The 27,358-nt window shown below is 41.4% G+C and overlaps 2 protein-coding genes and 2 long non-coding RNA genes across 8 annotated transcripts; 2 read left to right on the top strand and 2 right to left on the bottom strand.

Moving 5' to 3' along the window:
- Positions 1–21: 21 nt before the first annotated feature.
- LOC5514156 (guanine deaminase) lies at positions 22–5,440 on the top strand. Its single transcript, XM_048727755.1, has 3 exons — positions 22–511; positions 2,976–3,144; positions 5,120–5,440. Exons 1-3 carry the CDS (start codon positions 394–396, stop codon positions 5,301–5,303), a joined length of 471 nt encoding a protein of 156 aa, XP_048583712.1. The 5' UTR covers positions 22–393; the 3' UTR covers positions 5,304–5,440.
- A 4,240-nt stretch (positions 5,441–9,680) lies between these two features.
- LOC5514184 (guanine deaminase) lies at positions 9,681–27,051 on the top strand. Of its 5 annotated transcripts, XR_007308085.1 has the most exons (4): positions 10,480–10,638; positions 11,187–11,226; positions 12,463–12,631; positions 13,362–13,681. XR_007308085.1 is itself a non-coding variant. In XM_048727757.1 (3 exons), exons 1-3 carry the CDS (start codon positions 9,921–9,923, stop codon positions 26,965–26,967), a joined length of 471 nt encoding a protein of 156 aa, XP_048583714.1. In that variant the 5' UTR covers positions 9,681–9,920; the 3' UTR covers positions 26,968–27,051. The 5 variants fall into 5 exon arrangements, 3 of the variants coding, with proteins under 3 accessions (XP_048583714.1, XP_048583713.1, XP_001634386.2); XM_048727757.1 differs by lacking the exons at positions 10,480–10,638; positions 11,187–11,226; positions 12,463–12,631; positions 13,362–13,681 and adding exons at positions 9,681–10,038; positions 25,862–26,030; positions 26,784–27,051; XM_048727756.1 differs by lacking the exons at positions 10,480–10,638; positions 11,187–11,226 and adding an exon at positions 9,697–10,038.
- LOC116619215 lies at positions 16,058–16,696 on the bottom strand. The gene is made up of 2 exons (XR_004296579.2): positions 16,487–16,696; positions 16,058–16,369 (listed from the first exon to the last, which is right to left on the bottom strand). It is a non-coding gene; the product is annotated as an uncharacterized LOC116619215 (long non-coding RNA).
- Positions 17,224–18,680, bottom strand: LOC116606723. Its single transcript, XR_007308087.1, has 2 exons — positions 18,280–18,680; positions 17,224–18,219 (listed from the first exon to the last, which is right to left on the bottom strand). It is a non-coding gene; the product is annotated as an uncharacterized LOC116606723 (long non-coding RNA).
- Positions 27,052–27,358: the final 307 nt, after the last annotated feature.

Genomic DNA, 27,358 nt, shown 5'->3' with positions numbered 1-27,358 from the left:
TTCACCGGAAGCCGTGCAAGTAGACACAGCATTTTGAACAACAATGGAATCGAGCGTTGTTTCACTCCCTTCTTATTTTATATAGAACCTAAATACGAAGTTAGGTTCGGAGGGTCTCCATAGGTGGCTGGAAGAAGTAAGCCTCAAGTTGGCATCTTGTGCTAGACGGGGCAAATAAAGGGCAGGATGGATTCAATGGATTACAATGGAGTTGTTAATTAGAAATTTGATCACGTGAGCGTTCCGTGACCCCGACACGGATGGCTGCACTGGTGACTGTTAGAACATCTTGTGACAAGAGCGTGTTCTTATGCATGGTTACTGTAACATCACGGCATCAAATTATTCCAGCTGGTAGTATAGTGCTCGAAACCTTCGCTGATATTGATAGCAATGGAAGAGTATAAAGTCCAGTTCTTAGAGAGAGCAGTTCAGCTCAGTAAAGAAGGTTCCGACCAGGGTCTTGGAACGCCATTCGGGGCAGTCATTACCAAAGACAACAAGATCATAGGTGGGTATAAACGTTTTGTTACGCGATTTCGCTCTTATTATAAAATACGCAATACACAGGAGGGACAAGGGTGCAAACGGGAAATTCGGAATTGCTCGTTTCGGGCATGCTACTTATTTCTTAACTAAATTATAGCGGAAGGAGTGCGGCCGCACGGCCGCAGGCCGCGCGCGGAGCTCCATAGATGTAGACAAATGTTATATAACTATGCGACTCAGTTTTTTTTTTTTTTGTCATCGCGCGGGTACCCTGTGTGTCGCCTGTCCGCACACTTTGCGATAATTTCGTAACAAGTCACTTTAGTAAAAATAATAAAAACTAATACACTTTTGCACTATCCGGGATTGCTAAATTCTTAATAAAACCCTGACAGTTCCTCTAAAAACCTACAATAATTTGGCTTTTTGTATTTTTTTTTTTGCGTTTTCGCTCACGGGAACCCTGCGTCTAATTTTTCGCGCGTTTTTGCTCTTGCAACTCGCGGCCAACACGGTGGGTTCGCAAATGTTTACATTATTTTCGTCGTGGTATAAAAGCAAGAAAGATCGACACACTAGCACTCTAATAATATAAACAGGTACGAACGATGGACGGAAGGATTGAAGGACAAACAATGGATTTTTTTTAGAACACAAGTAAGTAAGTTACTTAAGTTAAGGTATATAACTTACATTTGATGAAGGGATGCTATATTTCCCACTTATTCAGCTAGGTCGTTCATCCATTAGCCCATAAAAAGGATAGGAAATTCGTGGTGTAATTGTCAGCAAGCAAAAGACTCTCTTGATGAACACAGTTTTTTTTTGTCTCGATCAAAGAAAATGTCATTTCTTGTCATCAAATAGTGGATAATAAAGGTGCATACACACACTGGGAACTTTAGGGATCTGTTATTACCCAGAAATTTCTCAAATATACCTATATTTTACAATAAAAAACATGAAGGCAACTTGAATACCTCAAGAAAACCACAACCTGTCTTCAAGTCCTGTTGTTATTGGATAAGATGATCCATTGACATGGGACCCCCTAAGTAATAGCCGAATTGAAAAAATATTCAAAATAGTAGTCAGTAGAATTTTATTATACCCTAAAAGACTGGAAATCAACCTTATCTATTTTTATAGAGAACCCCATTCCTCCTTCAGGTTTTGTCTTTAACATCCTCCATTTTTTATTTCAGGTGATTCTCACTTACAAGAGAAACTCCAAGCAAACTCCAAGTATTAATGCAGCTCAATGAAAATTAACACAACCTAAGTAACAAAAAGATAGATAATAATTTTACAAACGAAACTTTGTTCTAAAAAACTAAACCAGAATAATATATAGAACTAAAGCAGACAAATTTTGAAAAAAAAGGAAGACTTTCTTTCATTCACCCTTTGACAAGTGGGCTGACACAGTACTGTGCCAACATAGGCCCTGTACCAGGCTTGGAGGGGTTGCCGACATTGAGAATGTGGAATCTACAAAATCCAGGCAGTTTAACCAGTGTAAAATGATATTTAACTTTATTGTTGAGATCACCTCTTGATGGTAAAAACTAAATACAAATAATACTGTTAACAGAGACTCCTACTGAGATAACTAAGATAAAATCAAGCTAAATGAAAGATTGTAACTTACGTCTGATGTGTCTCCTAAAGATGTGATTGAATATAACTTGAACTCATTTAAAAACTCCGATCTGCTCCAAACTCCGTGCTACCAAAAGCGCTTATTTAACTCAAAGCCTTGTAACTAAACACCTTGTAACTAAATACCTTGTAACTGCTAATTATAAATCAAACTTAATTATTGAGTGTGAAAATAATCTAAAAACAAAACAAGACAACAGTCCTTTCTGTAGGTTAGTCTATTTACACGTCTGTGACAGGCCCTATAATAATGATAATTTAGTATTGGGACCACCCAGGACTATCTAAAAAGCACACAAGTTAAGGTTTATAAAACTTTTAGAATTTTTACAATTTCTGCTAAAAAAACTTTTATACATTCACCTGGCGAATCCAATACAATATTTGTGTCATCATCTAATTATAAACGAAATATAAAATAATCTTTTATACATTCACCTGGCAAATCCAATATATATAGAATATATAATGTTCTAGTTTCTGAAGAGAATAAAAACACCCATTTTTGCTGTATTGGCTTCAATTTTCAATGACAATGACAATACCTCCCTTTATACCATGGGACTCGCGTGTCAAATTGCTCCTAAATATTGGAAAATGTTAATAACTTTTGCGATTAGATTACTTGTCATTTTTATTATTGCAAATAATTATACCCATAAGAAGTGATAGGTCTTACTGCCATTTTCCATTTGCACTGACAACGTTGTATGGCTAAAATTGAATGTATGCTGGTTACGCTTTAGGCAATCTATATATTATCAAATATCGAAAGAGTCGAGTGGTAATTGTGACTCTTGTGTTCTTGTTTATACTATCCTCAGCCGAGACTGCAAATCTCTCGTTCGTGAATTGCGACCCCACTGCACACGCTGAAGTATCCGCCATTCGCCAGGCCTGCTCTGCTCTCAAGTCACGGGATCTAACGGGATGTGATCTGTACACAAGTTGTTACCCTTGTGCAATGTGCATGGCCGCCATCTACTGGGCAAGGTAAGGTCACGTAACCATGGCAGCCATCTACTGGGCAAGGTAAGGTCACATGACCATGGCAGCCATCTACTGGGCAAGGTAAGGTCACATGACCATGGCAGCCATCTACTGGTCAAGGTAAGGTCACATGACCATGGCAGCCATCTAGTGGGCAAGGTAAGGTCACATGACCATGGCAGCCATCTAGTGGGCAAGGTAAGGTCACATGACCATGGCAGCCATCTACTGGGTAAGGTAAGGTCACGTAACCATGGCAGCCATCTACTGGGCAAGGTAAGGTCACATGACCATGGCAGCCATCTACTGGGCAAGGTAAGGTCACATGACCATGGCAGCCATCTATTGGGCAAGGTAAGGTCACATGACCATGGCAGCCATCTATTGGGCAAGGTAAGGTCACATGACCATGGCAGCCATCTACTGGGCAAGGTAAGGTCACATGACCATGGCAGCCATCTATTGGGCAAGGTAAGGTCACATGACCATGGCAGCCATCTATTGGGCAAGGTAAGGTCACATGACCATGGCAGCCATCTACTGGGCAAGGTAAGGTCACATGACCATGGCAGCCATCTACTGGGCAAGGTAAGGTCACATGACCATGGCAGCCATCTACTGGGCAAGGTAAGGTCACGTGACCATGGTAGCCATCTACTGGGCAAGGTAAGGTCACATGACCATGGCAGCCATCTATTGGGCAAGGTAAGGTCACATGACCATGGCAGCCATCTATTGGGCAAGGTAAGGTCACATGACCATGGCAGCCATCTACTGGGCAAGGTAAGGTCACATGACCATGGCAGCCATCTACTGGGCAAGGTAAGGTCACATGACCATGGCAGCCATCTACTGGGCAAGGTAAGGTCACATGACCATGACAGCCATCTACTGGGTAAGGTAAGGTCACGTAACCATGGCAGCCATCTACTGGGCAAGGTAAGGTCACATGACCATGGCAGCCATCTACTGGGCAAGGTAAGGTCACATGACCATGGCAGCCATCTATTGGGCAAGGTAAGGTCACGTGACCATGGCGGGCATCTACTGGGCAAGGTAAAGTCACATGATAATGGCAGCCATCTACTGGGCAAGGTAAGGTCACGTGACCATGGCTGCCATCTACTGGGCAAGGTAAGGTCACATGACCATGGCAGCCATCTATTGGGCAAGGTAAGGTCACATGACCATGGCAGCCATCTATTGGGCAAGGTAAGGTCACATGACCATGGCAGCCATCTACTGGGCAAGGTAAGGTCACATGACCATGGCAGCCATCTACTGGGCAAGGTAAGGTCACATGACCATGGCAGCCATCTACTGGGCAAGGTAAGGTCACGTGACCATGGCGGGCATCTACTGGGCAAGGTAAAGTCACATGATAATGGCAGCCATCTACTGGGCAAGGTAAGGTCACGTGACCATGGCGGGCATCTACTGGGCAAGGTAAAGTCACATGATAATGGCAGCCATCTACTGGGCAAGGTAAGGTCACGTGACCATGGCAGCCATCTACTGGGCAAGGTAAGGTCACATGACCATGGCAGCCATCTATTGGGCAAGGTAAGGTCACATGACCATGGCAGCCATCTATTGGGCAAGGTAAGGTCACATGACCATGGCAGCCATCTACTGGGCAAGGTAAGGTCACATGACCATGGCAGCCATCTACTGGGCAAGGTAAGGTCACATGACCATGGCAGCCATCTACTGGGCAAGGTAAGGTCACGTGACCATGGCGGGCATCTACTGGGCAAGGTAAAGTCACATGATAATGGCAGCCATCTACTGGGCAAGGTAAGGTCACGTGACCATGACAGCCATCTACTGGGCAAGGTAAGGTCACGTGACCATGACAGCCATCTACTGGGCAAGGTAAGAATATTGATCAACACTGTGAGCTACAAAAAAACGCATGCTCCGTTTGCTCCTCCCCCCCACCCAAAATCTACACATCTTCAAAATATTTTATTTTCAGTATAAGCAAGGTGTATTATGCAGCCCCTAAAGAATCATTTCCCGAGGGACTGGACAGACTGGAAGCGACCTTGATACCTGAGTTGAACAAGCCAGACAGTGAAAAATCCATACCAGTAATTCACGTCCCTGCTCTGGCACAGGATGCCCAACGTGTGGCCGAAGAGTGGTTTGTCAAGCGTTAGGTGAATCGGCAAAACACCAATAAGAGAAAACATTTTATCTTTTGCGACTACGCAAAAAAGCACATACATTTTTTAAAGAATTTGTTTGTAAGTATGGCATCTCTATTCAAGTATAAAATAAAAAAAAATGCTCACTATAACTTGTCCGTGTTTAGGGACATTTCATTATTTAGCGGGGGGAGGGCTCTGATTGTTTTGGAAGATATGCAAAAAAAGGGTATGGCCCTCCCCTTACCCTTAGACACACGAAAAACAGAATAGTACCCTCCCCCAGACATAGGGTAAAAAAATGGGACTCACACCCATCCAAAAAAAAATTGCCACAAATGTGTGTGTAGTAAACGCTCGTATGAACATGAAATTCATGGAAAAATACGTTCGGTTTTCAAGATATGTAGGGGTTATGTTTTTCATTTCATTATGTTTTTCATTTGTTTATCATTTCAGAGTTATGGGTCGGAAGTTCTAGTGTTTAGAGTGTAAATGTTACAAATTTTGGCTGCTTTGGGTGAGGTTATGTTTTTATGCTTGTATTTCCTTTAGCAAATAAAAGTTGTGTCTTTGTTTTCAGAGGCGCGTAGCCAGGATTTTTAACAGGAGAGGGGGCCCAAAAAAGACCCTGTTCGTGGGTTTAGTCGTACAAATTTATTACAGATCAGACGCTGTGGCATTATAATAAACAAAGTTATCGTATTTGGATTCGTAGCTTTTTTTAAGTCACGTTCTTGAATAATTCATTCGATTGAAACCCTTTATTATGCTTAGAAGTCATTTTTTCCGCTCATTTCGACATTCTCCATCTTGCCTAAGCAAATTTAGGACTCCTAATTCCTGATGTGATCTTCCCAGCAAATGTCGAGTATTTAAGTTGGAAAACGTCCAGCATTATCTCCCAGGTCTTTCAGGTCTCACAACCGTATAACAAAACTGAGAGTACCTGTGCCTGGTACAACTTCATCTTCATTCTTCTTGTGATCTTTTTCAAGCTCCATATTCTTCTCGTCTAGTGTATCCACCCCTTGCTTTAAACAGCCTATTCTTGAGGTCTTTTACACAAAGCTACATATAAAGACTACTACATATAACGGCTATATATGAAGAAGTGGAAAGGCTGAAGAACCGGTTGTGCTCAACTATATCAAGTGTCACACATTATGAAACAAGTCTGGAGTTAACCTTTTATTCATTTTGCACTTTTCATTCCTTTTGTACTTGCCACCATCATTTGTAGAAATAACGGCCCCTCCAAGTACGGTAAATCCGATAGGACTTAGTCCTTTGTGGGAGTTTCTCCTCTGTCACTCTCCGAGTTATATCAGTCACTCTCCAAATTATCAACTTCCCCGTCACTATCTGACCTGCATCTCTATAACTCTCCGAATTATCGTCTTCTTCATCAGCCTCCGACTCATCGTCTATGCATCATTACAACTCCCCTTATCGTCACTTCCAATATTATTCATTACAAACGCTTCACCTTCTACTTTACCTCGTCTGAATCGCCACTTTCACTTTCTGGCACTACGTTCCTAGCGTTTACTACAGTCCACCGTGCAAAGACTTGATCGCTTTCAACATCCTCTTCTATAGCAGATGAGCTTGTTGTTCTCTATGTATAGATCAAGGACCAACACCTTTAGGTCGTTGAGCTTGCCCTCTCTATTTCTCAAGCTTTCTTTCTCTCTCAGCCTCTTCCTTGGCTCCTTCCTCTTTCTTTTGAACACATGCAGGCGCGTACCCAGGATTGGATCAAGGGGGGTGCGCATTCATAGATATCACATGGAGAAAGCATAGTATTTAAAGATTTAAAGATTCCTTAATAAGAAATGACCCACTTTTTGGCCGCAAAAAGCGAAAAATGGGGGGGGGTGCACGCACCCCCTGTGTACGCACATGTCATGGGCCTTAAGATGACGATGGTGATGAAGGGCTGGTGCAGGTCTTAATGGCACATGTTTCTTGGAGAAATTAGAGAATGACGATCAGCCGCTACTTTGCTTTTGATGATATTTGAAAATATGAAGGTCAAATTGCAAGAAAACTTGAATAACCATAGATGCCTTAGCTGTATCGATTTTTTGTAGCGTTTCTAGAGAAAGGTAAACATTCATAAATCAGAGTTATTCTAAAAAGAAGACAAGATAGCAGTCAGTAGCGGATGAAGGGGGAGGGTGGAAACTTCCAATAGACACACTGCCTTTACAATTTAGGATTCCCAAACATAAAGTAAGAAATTCAAGAATGGCGAGATTCTCTAGTTAAGGGGACCCTAACAGAGCATTGACGATAATAAGAAGCAATAACAATGACAGCTGGACACATGGTTCCCTATATCAAGAAAATTTAGCCAAAAATTGTCGTTTTTGCCTAACGCGGTTAAAACGACAATTGTAATCAAAAGGCAAGGCCCTTGCCAAGTCGTGGATAATTAAATGGTAATTTTTGGGAAAAACTTGGTCTGTTGGTTTTGGTGCATTTTAGCACACTTTAGGGTAAAATGGTATGTAGAGTATGAACCAAACCAATAAATTGCTTGGCTTTATGTGGTTTTATTTATACATAGGGTATTTTGTCTTAGACAAGTGTAAACAATAATACTACTGTGATGTTGGAATAACTGCTTCAGGTAAGTCTATGCCCATCTGATTGATTCCCTGGGGACAACCAGTCGACCCAGATATCATTGACGGAAAAAGGGCCCTCTAGCCCTCCTTGGGTGATTTTGCTTATAGACATTCAAAAAACAGACTCCTCCTCTTGACAGACGAAATTCAGTCTAGAAATGTTATTCATGAAGTCATTGGAGACAATGCTACTCGTAGCGAAGTGCGGATAAATTCCGAAGCTTAAAATAAGAGCAAGAATGTGTTGGAGCTAATAAAGCAAGCATGCATGCAAAAAATAAACAAAGAATTTGGTGCACAGCCAGCAGTAGTAGAGGGGAAGTGGAAATGGCTTACCAGTGGCGTTTGGTGTGTTGATCAGATAATATATCGTGAAAGTTGAACTGATAACGAACGGACTTCGAAGCGAAACCTTGCATTCAAATAGCTATTTATCGAATGTGGCTCGATTTATTATTGACAAGAAAGGCAGGAATGACGTTAAATCACAGTCTTAAAGCCGCATTGTCACCAGTTTACTTCTGGTCGATTACGACACAATCTCCGATGATTTTTAACGGAAAACGCGAACAATGTTACAAAATATTGAAAGCAGTGTGTCTATTGCAAGTTTCTTCGAGGATGTGATTGATAATTTAGAGCGGATGGCATGTTAAATATCTCGGATTCTAATAGATTCTTTTGTCTTTAAACGGTCGAGGTTTCCGTCGGACCTCCGGAAGTGAACTGGTGACAATGCGGCTTTAACCATCACCTTCAAAGAATTCAACTACGGCCGCCATGTTTGTTTTTGACATGGTTTGGAAAACCGCTGACAATTCGCGGGCTTTTTTCCTAAAACGTTTGATTTGATTGGCCAAGAGTTGTGATATTAGAAGAGTTATGATTTGGTTACACTTGAGTCGATATACATCATGGTCTCACATCATCGTAACACTAAACAAAATATAACAACAACTGCAGCAAGGACTTTTGAAGTATCGGATCTAGGGGGGGGGGGGTCCTTTGGGCTGCCAGAAAGCCATGTGTAACAACAACAGAAAACCTTCTCCCTTTGTCACTGAGTAACACCCCCTTTAGAGAAAAGCTAGATTTGCCCCTGCATAAGAAATCACTTACAGAAATATTGGTTAGGTATCGTCTTGAAGAAAATACAATAAAAGAAACGACGATTTTTAGCCTGAAAAGCTATGCAACAAGCGGCCCGCAAATGCTCGACAAAGTATGGACGAAGTGTGGAGCTCGTGACATTTTATGCATCGTCCATGTGCCGAGCATTCGCATGTCGCCTTTTGCGAATTTTTTCAAGCTCGAAGCCATCGTTTGACGGTTCTAAATAACGGTGGGAGGTTTTTAAAGTCAAAACTTTTCATTTTGGTTTAATGGCAAAAATGAAAAAAAGGAAGTGCATCTCCTTTTTTTACTGTGCCGAGCATTTGCGGGTCACTCAATGCACAGCTTTTCAAGCTAAAAAAACATCTCTTGGCTGTTCTTAATAATCGTGGGAGTGTTTTAAAGCTAGAAACTTGTTATTTAGGCTAAAAATCGAGAAAATGGGAGACAGCCGTGCAGCTAGTTTTTTTTCCTCCTATACCGGAAGCCGCGCAAGTAGACACAGCGTTTCGAACCACAATGGAATCGAGCGTTGTTTCACTCCCTTCTTATTTTATATAGAACCTAAATACGAAGTTAGGTTCGGAGAGCCTCCATAGGTGGCTGGAAGAAGTAAGCCGAGACTTAGCCTCAAGTTGGCATCTTGTGCTAGACGGGGTAAATAAAGGGCAGGATGGATTCAATGGATTACAATGGAGTTGTTAATTAGAAATTTGATCACGTGAGCGTTCCGTGACCCCGACACGGATGGCTGCACTGGTGACTGTTAGAACATCTTGAGACTAGAGCGTGTTCTTATGCATGGTTACTGTAACATCACGGCATCAAATTATTCCAGCTGGTAGTATAGTGCTCGAAACCTTCGCTGATATTGATAGCAATGGAAGAGTATAAAGTCCAGTTCTTAGAGAGAGCAGTTCAGCTCAGTAAAGAAGGTTCCGACCAGGGTCTTGGAATGCCATTCGGGGCAGTCATTACCAAAGACAACAAGATCATAGGTGGGTATAAACGTTTTGTTACGCGATTTCGCTCTTATTATAAAATACGCAATACACAGGAGGGACAAGGGTGCAAACGGGAAATTCGAAATTGCTCGTTTCGGGCATGCTACTTATTTCTTAACTAAATTATAGCGGAAGGAGTGCGGTCGCAGGCCGCGCGCGGAGCTCCATAGATGTAGACAAATGTTATATAACTATGCGACTCAGTTTTTTTTTGTCATCGCGCGGGTACCCTGTGTATCGCCTGTCCGCACACTTTGCGATTATTTCGTAACAAGTCACTTTAGTAAAAATAATAAAAACTAATACACTTTTGCACTATCCGGGATTGCTAAATTCTTAATAAAACCCTGACAGTTCCTCTAAAAACCTACAATAATTTGCGTTTTCGCTCACGGGAACCCTGCGTCTAATTTTTCGCGCGTTTTTGCTCTTGCAACTCGCGGCCAACACGGTGGGTTCGCAAATGTTTACATTATTTTCGTCGTGGTATAAAAGCAAGAAAGATCGACACACTAGCACTCTAATAATATAAACAGGTACGAACGATGGACGGAAGGATTGAAGGACAAACAATGGATTTTTTTTAGAACACAAGTAAGTAAGTTACTTAAGTTAAGGTATATAACTTACATTTGATGAAGGGATGCTATATTTCCCACTTATTCAGCTAGGTCGTTCATCCATTAGCCCATAAAAAGGATAGGAAATTCGTGGTGTAATTGTCAGCAAGCAAAAGACTCTCTTGATGAACACAGTTTTTTTTTGTCTCGATCAAAGAAAATGTCATTTCTTGTCATCAAATAGTGGATAATAAAGGTGCATACACACACTGGGAACTTTAGGGATCTGTTATTACCCAGAAATTTCTCAAATATACCTATATTTTACAATAAAAAACATGAAGGCAACTTGAATACCTCAAGAAAACCACAACCTGTCTTCAAGTCCTGTTGTTATTGGATAAGATGATCCATTGACATGGGACCCCCTAAGTAATAGCCGAATTGAAAGAATATTCAAAATAGTAGTCAGTAGAATTTTGTTATACCCTAAAAGACTGGAAATCAACCTTATCTATTTTTATAGAGAACCCCATTCCTCCTTCAGGTTTTGTCTTTAACATCCTCCATTTTTTATTTCAGGTGATTCTCACTTACAAGAGAAACTCCAAGCAAACTCCAAGTATTAATGCAGCTCAATGAAAATTAACACAACCTAAGTAACAAAAAGATAGATAATAATTTTACAAACGAAACTTTGTTCTAAAAAACTAAACCAGAATAATATATAGAACTAAAGCAGACAAATTTTGAAAAAAAAGGAAGACTTTCTTTCATTCACCCTTTGACAAGTGGGCTGACACAGTACTGTGCCAACATAGGCCCTGTACCAGGCTTGGAGGGGTTGCCGACATTGAGAATGTGGAATCTACAAAATCCAGGCAGTTTAACCAGTGTAAAATGATATTTAACTTTATTGTTGAGATCACCTCTTGATGGTAAAAACTAAATACAAATAATACTGTTAACAGAGACTCCTACTGAGATAACTAAGATAAAATCAAGCTAAATGAAAGATTGTAACTTACGTCTGATGTGTCTCCTAAAGATGTGATTGAATATAACTTGAACTCATTTAAAAACTCTGATCTGCTCCAAACTCCGTGCTACCAAAAGCGCTTATTTAACTCAAAGCCTTGTAACTAAACACCTTGTAACTAAATACCTTGTAACTGCTAATTATAAATCAAACTTAATTATTGAGTGTGAAAATAATCTAAAAACAAAACAAGACAACAGTCCTTTCTGTAGGTTAGTCTATTTACACGTCTGTGACAGGCCCAATAATAATGATAATTTAGTATTGGGACCACCCAGGACTATCTAAAAAGCACACAAGTTAAGGTTTATAAAACTTTTAGAATTTTTACAATTTCTGCTAAAAAAAACTTTTATACATTCACCTGGCGAATTCAATACAATATTTGTGTCATCATCTAATTATAAACGAAATATAAAATAATCTTTTATACATTCACCTGGCAAATCCAATATATATAGAATATATAATGTTCTAGTTTCTGAAGAGAATAAAAACACCCATTTTTGCTGTATTGGCTTCAATTTTCAATGACAATACCTCCCTTTATACCATGGGACTCGCGTGTCAAATTGCTCCTAAATATTGGAAAATGTTAATAACTTTTGCGATTAGATTACTTGTCATTTTTATTATTGCAAATAATTATACCCATAAGAAGTGATAGGTCTTACTGCCATTTTCCATTTGCACTGACAACGTTGTATGGCTAAAATTGAATGTATGCTGGTTACGCTTTAGGCAATCTATATATTGTCAAATATCGAAAGAGTCGAGTGGTAATTTTGACTCTTGTGTTCTTGTTTATACTATCCTCAGCCGAGACTGCAAATCTCACGTTCGTGAATTGCGACCCCACTGCACACGCTGAAGTATCCGCCATTCGCCAGGCCTGCTCTGCTCTCAAGTCACGGGATCTAACGGGATGTGATCTGTACACAAGTTGTTACCCTTGCGCAATGTGCATGGCCGCCATCTACTGGGCAAGGTAAGGTCACGTAACCATGGCAGCCATCTACTGGGCAAGGTAAGGTCACATGACCATGGCAGCCATCTACTGGGCAAGGTAAGGTCACATGACCATGGCAGCCATCTACTGGGCAAGGTAAGGTCACATGACCATGGCAGCCATCTACTGGGCAAGGTAAGGTCACATGACCATGGCAGCCATCTATTGGGCAAGGTAAGGTCACATGACCATGGCAGCCATCTACTGGGCAAGGTAAGGTCACATGACCATGGCAGCCATCTACTGGGCAAGGTAAGGTCACGTGACCATGGCGGCCATCTACTGGGCAAGGTAAGGTCACGTGACCATGGCGGCCATCAACTGAGCAAGGTAAAGTCACATGATAATGGCAGCCATCTACTGGGCAAGGTAAGGTCACGTGACCATGACAGCCATCTACTGGGCAAGGTAAGGTCACATGACCATAGCGGCCATCAACTGGGCAAGGTAAGGTCACATGACCATGGCAGCCATCTACTGGGCAAGGTAAGGTCACGTGACCATGACAGCCATCTACTGGGCAAGGTAAGGTCACATGACCATAGCGGCCATCAACTGGGCAAGGTAAGGTCACATGACCATGGCAGCCATCTACTGGGCAAGGTAAGAATATTGATCAACACTGTGAGCTACAAAAAAACGCATGCTCCGTTTGCTCCCCCCCCCCCCAAATCTACACATCTTCTAAGTCAAAATATTTTATTTTCAGTATAAGCAAGGTGTATTATGCAGCCCCTAAAGAATCATTTCCCGAGGGACTGGACAGACTGGAAGCGACCTTGATACCTGAGTTGAACAAGCCAGACAGTGAAAAATCCATACCAGTAATTCACGTCCCTGCTCTGGCACAGGAGGCCCAACGTGTGGCCGAAGAGTGGTTTGTCAAGCGTTAGGTGAATCAGCAAAACACCAATAAGAGAAAACATTTTATCTTTTGCAACTACGCAAAAAAGCACATACATTTTTTAAAGAATTTGTTTGTAAGTATGGCATCTCTATTCAAGTATAAAATAAAAAAAATGCTCACTATAACTTGTCCGTGTTTAGGGACATTTCATTATTTAGCGGGGGGAGGGGTCTGATTGTTTTGGAAGATATGCAAAAAAGGGTATGGCCCTCCCCTTACTCTTAGACACACGAAAAACAGAATAGTACCCTCCCCCAGACATAGGGTAAAAAAAAAATGGGACTCACACCCATCCAAAAAAAAATTTCCACAAATGTGTGTGTAGTAAACGCTCGTATGAACATGAAATTCATGGAAAAATACGTTCGGTTTTCAAGATATGTAGGGGTGTTATGTTTTTCATTTCATTATGTTTTTCATTTGTTTATCATTTCAGACTTATGGGTCGGAAGTTCTAGTGTTTAGAGTGTGAATGTTACAAATTTTGGCTGTTTTGGGCGAGGTTATGTTTTTATGCTTGTATTTCCTTTAGCAAATAAAAGTTGTGTCTTTGTTTTCAGAGGCGCGTAGCCAGGATTTTTAACAGGAGAGGGGCTCCAAAAAAGACCCTGTTCGTGGGTTTAGTCGTACAAATTTATTACAGATCAGACGCTGTGGCATTATAATAAACAAAGTTATCGTATTTGGATTCGTAGCGTTTTTAAGTCACGTTCTTGAATAATTCATTCGATTGAAACCCTTTATTATGCTTAGAAGTCATTTCTTCCGCTCATTTCGACATTCTCCATCTTGCCTAAGCAAATTTAGGACTCCTAATTCCTGATGTGATCTTCCCAGCAAATGTCGAGTATTTAAGTTGGAAAACGTCCAGCATTATCTCCCAGGTCTTTCAGGTCTCACAACCGTATAACAAAACTGAGGGTACCAGTGTCTGGTACAACTTCATCTTCATTCTTCTTGTGATCTTTTTCAAGCTCCATATTCTTCTTGTCTAGTGTATCCACCCCTTGCTTTAAACAGCCTATTCTTGAGGTCTTTTACACAAAGCTACATATAAAGACTACTACATATAACGGCTATATATGAAGAAGTGGAAAGGCTGAAGAACCGGTTGTGCTCAACTATATGAAGTGTCACATACATTATGAAACAAGTCTGGAGTTAACCTTTTATTCATTTTGCACTTTTCATTCCTTTTGTACTTGTCACCATCATTTGTAGAAATAACGGCCCCTCCAAGTACGGTGAATCCGATAGGACTTAGTCCTTTGTGGGAGTTTCTCCTCTGTCACTCTCCGAGTTATATCAGTCACTCTCCAAATTATCAACTTCCCCGTCACTATCTGACCTGCATCTCTATAACTCTCCGAATTATCGTCTTCTTCATCAGCCTCCGACTCATCGTCTATGCATCATTACAACTCCCCTTATCGTCACTTCCAATATTATTCATTACAAACGCTTCACCTTCTACTTTACCTCGTCTGAATCGCCACTTTCACTTTCTGGCACTACGTTCCTAGCGTTTACTACAGTCCACCGTGCAAAGACTTGATCGCTTTCAACATCCTCTTCTATAGCAGATGAGCTTGTTGTTCTCTATGTATAGATCAAGGACCAACACCTTTAGGTCGTTGAGCTTGCCCTCTCTATTTCTCAAGCTTTCTTTCTCTCTCAGCCTCTTCCTTGGCTCCTTCCTCTTTCTTTTGAACACATGCAGGCGCGTACCCAGGATTGGATCAAGGGGGGTGTGCAGTCATAGATATCACATGGAGAAAGCTTAGTATTTAAAGATTTAAAGATTCCTTAATAAGAAATTACCCACTTTTTGGCCGCGAAAAGGGGGGGAGGCGCACGCCCCCCCTGTGTACGCACATGTCATGGGCCTTAAGATGACGATGGTGATGAAGGGCTGGTGCAGGTCTTAATGGCACATGTTTCTTGGAGAAATTAAAGAATGACGATCAGCCGCTACTTTGCTTTTGTTGATATTTGAAAATATAAAGGTCAAATTGCAAGAAAACTTGAATAACCATAGATGCCTTAGCTGTATCGATTTTTTGTAGCGTTTCTAGAGAAAGGTAAACATTCATAAATCAGAGTTTTTCTAAAAAGAAGACAAGATAGCAGTCAGTAGCGGAGGAAGGGGGAGGGTGGAAACTTCCAATAGACACACTACCTTTACAATTTAGGATTCCCAAACATAAAGTAAGAAATTCAAGAATGGCGAGATTCTCTAGTTAAGGGGACCCTAACAGAGCATTGACGATAATAAGAAGCAATAACAATGACAGCTGGACACATGGTTCCCTATATCAAGAAAATTTAGCCAAAAATTGTCGTTTTTGCCGAACGCGGTTAAAACGACAATGCCCTTGCCAAGTCGTGGATAATTAAATGGTAATTTTTGGGAAAAACTTGGTCTGTTGGTTTTGGTGCATTTTAGCACACTTTAGGGTAAAATGGTATGTAGAGTATGAACCAAACCAATAAATTCCTTGGCTTTATGTGGTTTTATTTATACATAGGGTATTTTGTCTTAGACAAGTGTAAACAATGTTACTACTGTGATGTTAAAATAACTGCTTCAGGTAAGTCTATGCCCATCTGATTGATTCCCTGGGGACAACCAGTCGACCCAGATATCATTGATGGAAAAAGAGCCCTCTAGCCCTCCTTCGGTGATTTTGCTTATAGACATTCAAAAAACTGACTCCTCCTCTTGACGGACGAAGTTTAGTCTAGAAATGTTATTCATGAAGTCATTGGAGACAATGCTACTCGTAGCGAAGTGCGGATAAATTCCGAAGCTAAAATAATAAGAGCAAGAATGTGTTGGAGCTAATTCAGCAAGCATGCATGCAAGAAATAAACAAAGAATTTGGTGCACAGCCAGCAGTAGTAGAGGGGAAGTGGAAATGGCTTACCAGTGGCGTTTGGTGTGTTGATCAGATGATATATCGTGAAAGTTGAACTGATAACGAACGGACTTCGAAGCGAAACCTTGCATTCAGATAGCTAATTATCGAATGTGGCTCGATTTATTATTGACAAGAAAGGCAGGAATGACGTTAAATTACAGTCTTAACCATCACCTTCAAATAATTCAACTACGGCCGCCATGTTTGTTTTTGACATGGTTTGGAAAACCGCTGACAATTCGCGGGCTTTTTTCCTAAAACGTTTGATTTGATTGGCCAAGAGTTGTGATATTAGAAGAGTTATAATTTGGCTACACTTGAGTCGATATACATCATGGTCTCACATCATCGTAACACTAAACAAAATATAACAGACAGACAGACAGACAGATTTTATTTATTGGTCCCTTGAAACAGTAAAGTTACATCGGTTAGTGACCAAAAAATTTTAAAAAAAGGTAAAATAGTACGTATATAAGACGTACAACAGCTATTATGTGATTGTTCTTAGTTTTAGTTTACATTGTATTTCCTTTCTTTCATTTTTTCTTTTTCTAAATCTTTTCTGATTGTTTTTAGTTACTACTTAGTTTTACATTGTATTTTCTTTTTTCTTTTTTTCTTCCCTTTTTTCCCCTTTCCTTTTTTTATTTTTATTTGTATTTGTATTTTTTTTTTTTTTTTTTTTTTTTTTTTTGCTCTGCTTACTTCAGATTTCTATTGTGCTTTAGGTTTAATTTTCATATTAGCGTTTCCCTTAGCTTGAAACATTCGGAAATGTACCTTGCAGCTATCCCTGCTAATTGAGTTGGCGGATTTATTAGTAAATTGAAAAGGCGTTTTTGTGTAATTTGATTGCGCTGCAAATTTTGGATAACTGAATTTCGTAGCTCTTTGTATGTTTGGCATTGTACTAGAAAGTGAAATTCATTTTCCACGTCATTTTTGCATGTTGGGCAAATCCGATCTTTTTCCTTTGTGTAAGGCCTCGTATGTCTGCCTTTCTCAATTTGCAATTGGTGATTACTTATTCTTAGTTTTGTTAGCGCAACTCTATGTTTCACATTAGGGATGGCTACAAGGTAATTCTCTAATTCATATTTGTCTTTAAAAGTTCTATAAGTTCTTAGTTTGTTCATTTCATTACTGTTTTTCCTTTGGTCATTGAAAATTTCCCCATGCCATTTCTGAAAATACATATCATTAAGTCGTTTAGAGAAAATATCAAGGAACAATGTAGGGTCGGTTTCATTTTGATAGAGCCACATAAACCCAAAACCCGCTTTGAAAATTATTTCTTTTGTTTTGTGGGTCCAGTAGGACACGTGAGGGTTATTTACACACTCTGTATAAACTACTTTTGAGAGGGCCTCTTCTTTTGACCGAAGGTTGGTCCAGTATTTTATGTTCCTATATGTTGCATTTATACAAAGAGGATATCTGCCTAGTTCCCCTCTGCACGCATTGTTCACAGCCGTTTTTCCAGTTCCTAGTAACATTTTACAGAATTTAAGATGTACTGATTCAAGCGGATCTCTATCGAGAAGTTAGTGAACCTGGCATGTTGACATTTTCAGTGATTTGAGATGTTTTTTATCCATTTCTATAGGCTAACCTTACACATTCAGAAATAATTTTTAGGGCTTGTTCTAATTGTTGCTGCTGAGAGTTCATTGGATACTGCTGTCTACCTGTGGGAAGTTGATTAGTTGTGGGTTGCTGATACCCCTGTGGGTTACCTGGAAATGGGCGAAACATCGGGTTGTTTGTTGGTGGTTGCTGATACCCCTGTGGGTTACCTGGGAATGGGCGAAACATCGGGTTGTTTGTTGGTGGACAGTACGCTTGTGGGTTGCCTGTGGGGGCCTGATATCTTGCTTGTGGGATACCTGTGGATCCGCTAGGAGCGCCTTGTCTTCTTTGCTGGAAACGGTTGTTGACTGGGAATTTCCGAGTTACAGCGGGATCCCTTTGTCTTCTGAGCCCTGGAATTTGACTTTTTAAGCTTGCGACTAGTTTTTTCGTTCCCGTTTGGTTATTTAAGTGTACATTATCTCTGTATACACTTTCGTCGATATCTCCATTACGTGATAAGCAAACACCTCTATTGTCTGCAAAATACACCTTTGCACACCTAGAAGACAATCGCTCAGATGCACTGTTAACAACGTCTATTATGTCATTTTTAGCATGATCTCTCAAGTGCAGCTGCAGCAAGGACTTTTGAAGTATCGGATCTAGGGGGGGGAGGGGGGGGTCCTTTGGGCTGCCAGAAAGCCATGTGTAACAACAACAGAAAACCTTCTCCCTTTGTCACTGAGTAACACCCCCTTTAGAGAAAAGCTAGATTCGCCCCTTCATAAGAAATCACTTACAGAAATATTGGTTAGGTATCGTCTTGAAGAAAATACAATAAAAGAAACGACTGGTTTAATCGACTGCAATAAATAAATAAAAATACAAATACAAAATGGGTAAAATTAATGGGGTATCGATCGATATGATATGCAGATATTGAAAAGTATAAAGCAAACCCAATGGGAAATTATGGGTTCGAGTTGGCTCGAGTTATTGGGAGTAAAAATAGAAAACCTCTGAAGACGGGATTTGAGCGGGATAAAATACATTTTAGCCCACTGATTTGTCAGTTTAGCCCGTAAAATGCACAACAATATCCTATAAAGCTATTACAATGGACCTTTGATCACGGTAGCGTCGTGTAGCTTCGGATGAGACAATTATTACGCAGGAATAAGTCACACATGTAGTGAAGACATACTTAGTATCTAGAAATTATATACTGATCGGCTGTCAGCATATTGAAGTCCACGGGACGACGAAAAGCATTTAGTTTAGTTTGTTTATCGCGTTTAAAGGGAAATCTAAAACACTCGCATAGAAATTGCTTAGCCAAGCATTTCCTATTTCTAGCAGATTGACCTTTTGCAGGGAAACTTATAGGCGTGTCGTTAGTTCTCTAGTGGTTCTTGAGAACAGAGTTTTGAGCATTTGTTTTGGTGGAGTATCTGTATCTGTTACATAAATTAGATCTGAGCTCACACAAGGTTTGCCTTAAGTAGGCTTCAGACCTAGCCGTCGGTAGAATTAGGTTTTAGGACGCTTTACGACTTTGACTGCAAAAATTATTGGAATGCTGTCAATCATTGTTATCACGTGTGTAGCTTGACATGCGCACCAGCAGTGTTACAAATTAGTGTGTGACATCGGTAGCCGTAGCAACATTGTAAACACGACGTAAGTCACGGTAGCCCAAGGGTAACAAACCGGGGGTAGTTCGTTCCTTGGACTCCCGTTGGCTAAGACCTTATCAGTACGTGCCTAAATGTCAGTGTCGGATTACCTAAGGGATGCCGCCTAAGGAGCATATAAATATGGATGCGTACCGAAGCCCCAATACACTCTAGAGAATCACAACTTGTTATTATCTTGTAAAAACCTTGTAAAGCCTTTAGTTTTTAACAGAGCAAGTAAAACCCGGTACCTCCCCAGTGGTCATAGTCGTTATATAAAGGAGATCATACAAGTGGTTAGAATAACCGAAAGAATAACGGTTACATCTGGTGATAGAACACGAAAGATAGCTGTTACACAATATTATCATTGTGTTGTCCTTAAGATCCGTCATCTTGGGCGGATGATGAATAAATGTGATAGCATTAACTGAAAGATATCCCAAAAATATCAACACCGGCGAGACACGAACTCGACCCTGCCAAATTTTCGTCTTTAATAAGACTTCTTCAGGGCAGAGAGTCTGCCCTGAAGAAAGCACGAAAATTTGTCGAGTTTGACGGAAATTTGAAAATTTTTTAATTTATTTTTATTGTATTCATTGTTCTGGTACGAGATCACGACAGTTTGGGCTTTTTGATTCTAGGCGAGACACGAATGTACACTCTCTTTTTTTTATAAGAACGTCTAATTTTCAGTTGAGGCTGGGCCGTGCCTATTTTTTGGGACATTTTAAGGCTAATATGTTCTTAACAATGTCTTTTTTTTTTCTGCTATCTGAGCCTCGGCATGTTCATAGCATGTTCTTAATATTTGGTGAAATCTCAGCCTGAACGTTCTTATATATATATATATATATATATATATATATATATATATATATATATATATATATATATATATATATATATATATATATATATATATATATATATATATATATATATATATATATATATATATATATATATATATATATACTTTCGAGTATTGAGCACTTTCTATGAAAGCCTTCAACCATCATTTTATATATGGTTGTACCATAGGATGTTGTTGCGTTTGCGGGTTTTTCGGTTGGTTACGGTGTTGGGATCGTAGCGTAGCGTGTAGTTGTATCCGCTATCGTCGAGTGCTTTCTGGTAAGGCGGCGCGGTCTGGTCAAAGGAGGCTTGGTCTGAAGATAGGGCAGATAGGCGTCTGTTGATACCAGCAGGGATGTTCTTGGTGATGGAGGGCGGGTGGTTGCTCTCACGGTGGACATATTGTAGCGAGGAGTTCGGCTTTGTATAAGGCTGGTGTGCATTACGTTTTAGGTCGAGGGTGACGTCTAGGAAATTGATAACTTGTTTGTTTGCCTCAATGGTGATTCGGAGTCCGTTGTCGTTGAAGATGCGGCATAGTTCCTTTTTTAGGTTTTCGGTGGCTCTGGGTGCTACGCTACGATCCCAACACCGTAACCAACCGAAAAATCCGCAAACGCAACAACATCCTATGGTACAACCCGCCCTTCAGCAAGAACACCAGCACCAACATCGGCCACAGATTCCTCACCCTGATAGACAAGCACTTCCCGAAAGACAACCACCTCCGTAAAATCTTCAACAGAAACACCATCAAAATCAGTTACAGCTGCATGAACAACACCAAACAGATCATCGACAACCACAACAAGCGCATCATCACCGCATCGTCGGCCACCGAGATCGCCAACTCCGCCCCTACCACTACCAACAACAAGACATGCAACTGCCGACAGAAAGACACCTGCCCTCTAGACGGAAACTGCCTACAGACATCTGTTATCTACCAAGCTACCGTAACTCGAAAAGACAACAACACCTCGGAAACATACGTCGGGCTCACTGAAAACAGCTTCAAGACCAGGTACAGAAACCACACCGCATCATTCCGACACGCCAAACACAGAAACTCCACCGAACTCAGCAAACACGTCTGGACTCTCAAGGACAGCATGATTGAGTACTTTATTTCATGGCGCATTCTTTCTTCCCACCCCGCCTTCAACAGTACCACTAAGCGTTGCAACCTCTGCCTCAAGGAAAAGCTGACGATCATCTGCCAACCCAAACTATCAACTCTAAATAAACGCAATGAACTCGTGTCCTCGTGCCGCCACAGAAACAAAACCCTGCTACGAAACAATTAGAACTGTTAATCCCGTCACCGTTAAATTTTCGCGCTATCAATTTTTCACACGTTCCGCCCTGCATATTTATGTAACTCGCTATTGTTCCTCTTGCCGCCTTAGCTAAAACTATCAGTCTATTATTATGTAAATTTCAATGTTAATAGTATATATACGATGGTAGGAATATTCTCATTAAATCCCCTGATGAGTGGGCAACCACGAAACAGACCTGTAGGGAAACCTATGTAGTTTGTATTTTTCTCAAACCAACACTATACACCGCTCTACTTTCGAGTATTGAGCACTTTCTATGAAAGCCTTCAACCATCATTTTATCCAGACTCCAAGTTTTTCTTGTTGAGCACTCTACGGCTACTCATTATGGAAAAATTCCACATCAACTACTCAACGAAGAATATTCCCCTACCATCTCGCAGTGATTACCTCCAACGCCTTATTGAAAAAACCGAACACTTTTTACGCCGAATGCGCTGGAAAGCACACTTCTTCCTAAACACAGACACCGCCTCGACCTCCAAAGAAACCTATGGATTCCGCTCAACCAAAAATCCGCCTCCTGTAGAAGAACTGAAAGAGTTTGAAGAAGACATGTTAAAAATGATCCAGTCAGTAAAATTCAAGAACCTGAACACTCCTTTCCTGGGCAAGCTAAAAGAAGACACCGACAACATTAAAAAAGAACCTAAACTACTGATCCCCGCAGATAAAACCACAAACTTCTACAAACTAGAGCCAGCTACCTACAAGAATCTCCTAGAAAAAAAAATAAACAAGTCCTACAAAAAAGCACCCTCCGAAACAACGCAATCTGTCCACGAGAAAAACAAAGAGATCGCTACAAAACTGGATTTAGACGATAGAATGGACACCACAGCCAACAAGCAAGCCTTCATAACTCTCAAAGACCATAAGCCGAACTTCGCTAACAAACCTACCTGCAGACTCATCAACCCCACGAAACCCGAAATCGGAAAAATCAGCAAAAAGATCCTCGACCGTACCAATAGCGTAATTGCAAAGAAACGAAACTTCAACCAATGGAAAAGCACTAAAGCCGTCATTGACTGGTTCAAGGCTGCCGAAAACAAACACCAACTCAACTTCATCTGTTTTGACATTGTAGAATTCTACCCATCTATCAGCCAAGACCTACTATCAAGAGCACTCGACTTCGCCTCCAACTATGACGAAATCACCCCTGATGAAAAAGAGATCATAACCCACTCCAAGAGCTCCTTCCTGGTCCACAACCAAACACCCTGGCAGAAGAAAAGCAACACGATATTTGATGTTACGATGGGGAGCTTCGATGGCGCAGAAACCTGTGAACTTGTAGGCAACTTCCTTCTCTCCCAACTTCAGGACCTCAATATGAACGTAGGACTCTACCGAGACGACGGACTAGCCATCACCAACGCCACACCCAGAGCCACCGAAAACCTAAAAAAGGAACTATGCCGCATCTTCAACGACAACGGACTCCGAATCACCATTGAGGCAAACAAACAAGTTATCAATTTCCTAGACGTCACCCTCGACCTAAAACGTAATGCACACCAGCCTTATACAAAGCCGAACTCCTCGCTACAATATGTCCACCGTGAGAGCAACCACCCGCCCTCCATCACCAAGAACATCCCTGCTGGTATCAACAGACGCCTATCTGCCCTATCTTCAGACCAAGCCTCCTTTGACCAGACCGCGCCGCCTTACCAGAAAGCACTCGACGATAGCGGATACAACTACACGCTACGCTACGATCCCAACACCGTAACCAACCGAAAAACCCGCAAACGCAACAACATCCTATGGTACAACCCGCCTTTCAGCAAGAACACCAGCACCAACATCGGCCACATATTCCTCACCCTGATAGACAAGCACTTCCCGAAAGACAACCACCTCCGTAAAATCTTCAACAGAAACACCATCAAAATCAGTTACAGCTGCATGAACAACACCAAACAGATCATCGACAACCACAACAAGCGCATCATCACCGCATCGTCGGCCACCGAGATCGCCAACTCCGCCCCTACCACTACCAACAACAAGACATGCAACTGCCGACAGAAAGACACCTGCCCTCTAGACGGAAACTGCCTACAGACATCTGTTATCTACCAAGCTACCGTAACTCGAAAAGACAACAACACCTCGGAAACATACGTCGGGCTCACTGAAAACAGCTTCAAGACCAGGTACAGAAACCACACCGCATCATCCCGACACGCCAAACACAGAAACTCCACCGAACTCAGCAAACACGTCTGGACTCTCAAGGACAACATGATTGAGTACTTTATTTCATGGCGCATTCTTTCTTCCCACCCCGCCTACAACAGTACCACTAAGCGTTGCAACCTCTGCCTCAAGGAAAAGCTGACGATCATCTGCCAACTCAAACTATCAACTCTAAATAAACGCAATGAACTCGTGTCCTCGTGCCGCCACAGAAACAAAACCCTGCTACGAAACAATTAGAACTGTTAATCCCGTCACCGTTAAATTTTCGCGCTATCAATTTTTCACACGTTCCGCCCTGCATATTTATGTAACTCGCTATTGTTCCTGTTGCCGCCTTAGCTAAAACTATCAGTCTATTATTATGTAAATTTCAATGTTAATAGTATATATACGATGGTAGGAATATTCTCATTAAATCCCCTGATGAGTGGGCAACCACGAAACAGACCTGTAGGGAAACATTTGTAGTTTGTATTTTTCTCAAACCAACACTATATATATATATATATAATTATAGTCATATATATATATAGAGAGAGAGTCATATATATATATATATAGAGAGAGAGAGTCATATATATATATAGAGAGAGTCATATATATATGACTATTTAAATAGATATTTGTTCAGGGGAGCGTTTCGTGACCCCGACACGACAGATGGCTGCAAATGTGACGAACGTGCCCGCGCAGAGAGCCTAAACACTTCGCTAGCACAAGTGTGACCGAAACCTAACGTGTTCTTATGCATGCTTACTGCAACATCACGGCATCTAAGTATTCAAGCTGGTAGTAAGGTGATCGGAACCTTCTGCTGATATTGATAATAGCAATGGAAGAGTATGAAGTCCAGTTTTTAGAGAGAGCAGTTCAGCTCAGTAAAGAAGGTTCCAGTCAGGGTCTTGGAATGCCATTCGGGGCAGTCATTGCCAAAGACAACAAGATCATTGGTGGGTATAAACTCTTACAAGTACGGGAATTAGGATACTTTGTCAGCGATTTCTTTATAAAATAAACAAAAATGAATCACCAATTTGTGTTGAATATTTAACTAAGCGATCGAATATTTCTAACCTTAACACGAAATGTCTCCTGCCTTCTCAGTTAACAAAATCCTCTTGTTATATTTCTGTTTCTCTTGTCTAAAAACCCTAGCGATCGGACATGACGGAAAAACATGACGTGACGCTTCAAATAAGCCCATTTCACATCGAATAAGGCGGCGAATTTCTCTGAGTACTTAGTAACTTATAGCAAACAAAATATCAAGTGCGACTTTTTTTTGGATTGATGCGACTTGTGAAGTGTCATTGAAATTTGAGCTTTTCGTCCATGAACTGATGCACAGGCAATGATGATCAATGAAAAATTATCTTAAAAAGCCAAAATCTGGTTATGTGCACATCGGCCTCACGTTATATGTGTTTTGAAAATCAGTCCGTAGAACAAGGAACCTATAGCCATTGTGAGTAATTGTGTTTTCTCTCTATCTGGAATTGCGCGTTTTCCAGGTTTTTCCGTCATGTCTAGCGATCGTTGTTTTCAAGTCTCGAAGCATTTGAACGGTACTGTGTAACCATAGCCTCTTTGGTTTTCGTGACAAGCCCGAGCCCTCTCCGAACCTAACTTCGTATTTAGGTTCTCCAAATTTCAGAAATAGAAAGGCTCGAGTGGTAAATGTGACTCTATGTTCTAGTTTAATCTCTCCTCAGCCGAGACTGCAAATCTCTCGTTCGTGAATTGCGACCCCACTGCACACGCTGAAGTATCCGCCATTCGCCAGGCCTGCTCTGCTCTCAAGTCACGGGATCTAACGGGATGTGATCTGTACACAAGTTGTTACCCTTGCGCAATGTGCATGGCCGCCATCTACTGGGCAAGGTAAGGTCACGTGACCATGGCAGCCATCTACTGGGCAAGGTAAGGTCACATGACCATGGCAGCCATCTATTGGGCAAGGTAAGGTCACATGACCATGGCAGCCATCTACTGGGCAAGGTAAGGTCACATGACCATGGCAGCAATCTACTGGGCAAGGTAAGGTCACGTGACCATGGCGGCCATCTACTGGGCAAGGTAAGGTCACGTGACCATGGCGGCCATCTACTGGGCAAGGTAAGGTCACGTAACCATGGCAGCCATCTACTGGGCAAGGTAAGGTCACGTGACCATGGCGGCCATCTACTGGGCAAGGTAAGGTCACGTGACCATGGCGGCCATCTACTGGGCAAGGTAAGGTCACGTAACCATGGCAGCCATCTACTGGGCAAGGTAAGGTCACATGACCATGGCAGCCATCTACTGGACAAGGTAAGGTCACGTAACCATGGCAGCCATCTATTGGGCAAGGTAAGGTCACATGACCATGGCAGCCATCTACTAGGCAAGGTAAGGTCATATGACCATGGCAGCCATCTACTGGGCAAGGTAAGGTCACGTGACCATGGCGGCCATCTACTGGGCAAGGTAAGGTCACGTGACCATGATCAATTCGGAGTCTTCTTGATTTAAAGGTGTACTTAAATGAATGAAAATCGATATGATCAACACTGTGAGCTACAAAAAAACGCAATGGATCCACCCCCCCAAAATCTACACATCTTTTAAGTCAAAATATTTTCCCTTTATTTTCAGTATAAGCAGGGTGTATTATGCAGCCCCTAAAGTATCATTTTCCGAGAGATGGGACAGACTGGAGGCGAGCTTGATACCTGAGTTGAACAAGCCAGACAGTGAAAAATCCATACCAGTAATTCACGTCCCTGCTCTGGCACAGGAAGCCCAACGTGTGGCCGAAGAGTGGTTTGTTAGGCGTTAAATGAATCGGCAAAGCACCAATGAGAGAAAACATTTATAACATTTGCGACGACTTAATGCAATAAAGGCACATTAATTTTCTTAAGGATTTGTTGTAAGTATGGCATCTGTGGATCAGAATTCTAGTATAGAAATAATACATGAAAATATAAATCACACACGAAAGTGTGCAAACGACCGAATTCTGACGGCAGGGCGGGCGGGTTAGACGCCGGAATGCCGGACTAACCGCTCGGCCTTCTCCCTCCAAGTTATTTTGTTCCCTCCCAAACCCTTTTGTGTCAACTCAGCCACTCTGCTATGGACCCCTCCAGATCATAATGTGAACAGGTCCGGGGGAGGGGTGAGGGACACTAATTTTATATCAATTAAAGGACAAGCCACAAACTGCA

This window comes from Nematostella vectensis, chromosome 5 (genome assembly GCF_932526225.1).
Source record: "Nematostella vectensis chromosome 5, jaNemVect1.1, whole genome shotgun sequence".
Taxonomy (NCBI): Eukaryota; Metazoa; Cnidaria; class Anthozoa; order Actiniaria; family Edwardsiidae; genus Nematostella; species Nematostella vectensis.
The sequence above is the reverse complement of the archived record's forward strand: the minus strand, read 5'-3'. Positions and strand labels throughout refer to the sequence as shown.

What these genes read in the sequence shown, in the direction of transcription:
- LOC5514156 (XM_048727755.1), top strand. Translation starts at nt 394, where the DNA reads ATGGAAGAGTATAAAGTCCAGTTCTTAGAGAGAGCAGTTCAGCTCAGT. An exon ending in CAAAGACAACAAGATCATAG is followed by an intron (nt 512 to 2,975) that starts GTGGGTATAAAC and finishes TACTATCCTCAG; the next exon opens with CCGAGACTGCAAATCTCTCG. An exon ending in GCCGCCATCTACTGGGCAAG is followed by an intron (nt 3,145 to 5,119) that starts GTAAGGTCACGT and finishes TTTTATTTTCAG; the next exon opens with TATAAGCAAGGTGTATTATG.
- LOC5514184 (XM_048727757.1), top strand. Translation starts at nt 9,921, where the DNA reads ATGGAAGAGTATAAAGTCCAGTTCTTAGAGAGAGCAGTTCAGCTCAGT. An exon ending in CAAAGACAACAAGATCATAG is followed by an intron (nt 10,039 to 25,861) that starts GTGGGTATAAAC and finishes ATCTCTCCTCAG; the next exon opens with CCGAGACTGCAAATCTCTCG. An exon ending in GCCGCCATCTACTGGGCAAG is followed by an intron (nt 26,031 to 26,783) that starts GTAAGGTCACGT and finishes CTTTATTTTCAG; the next exon opens with TATAAGCAGGGTGTATTATG.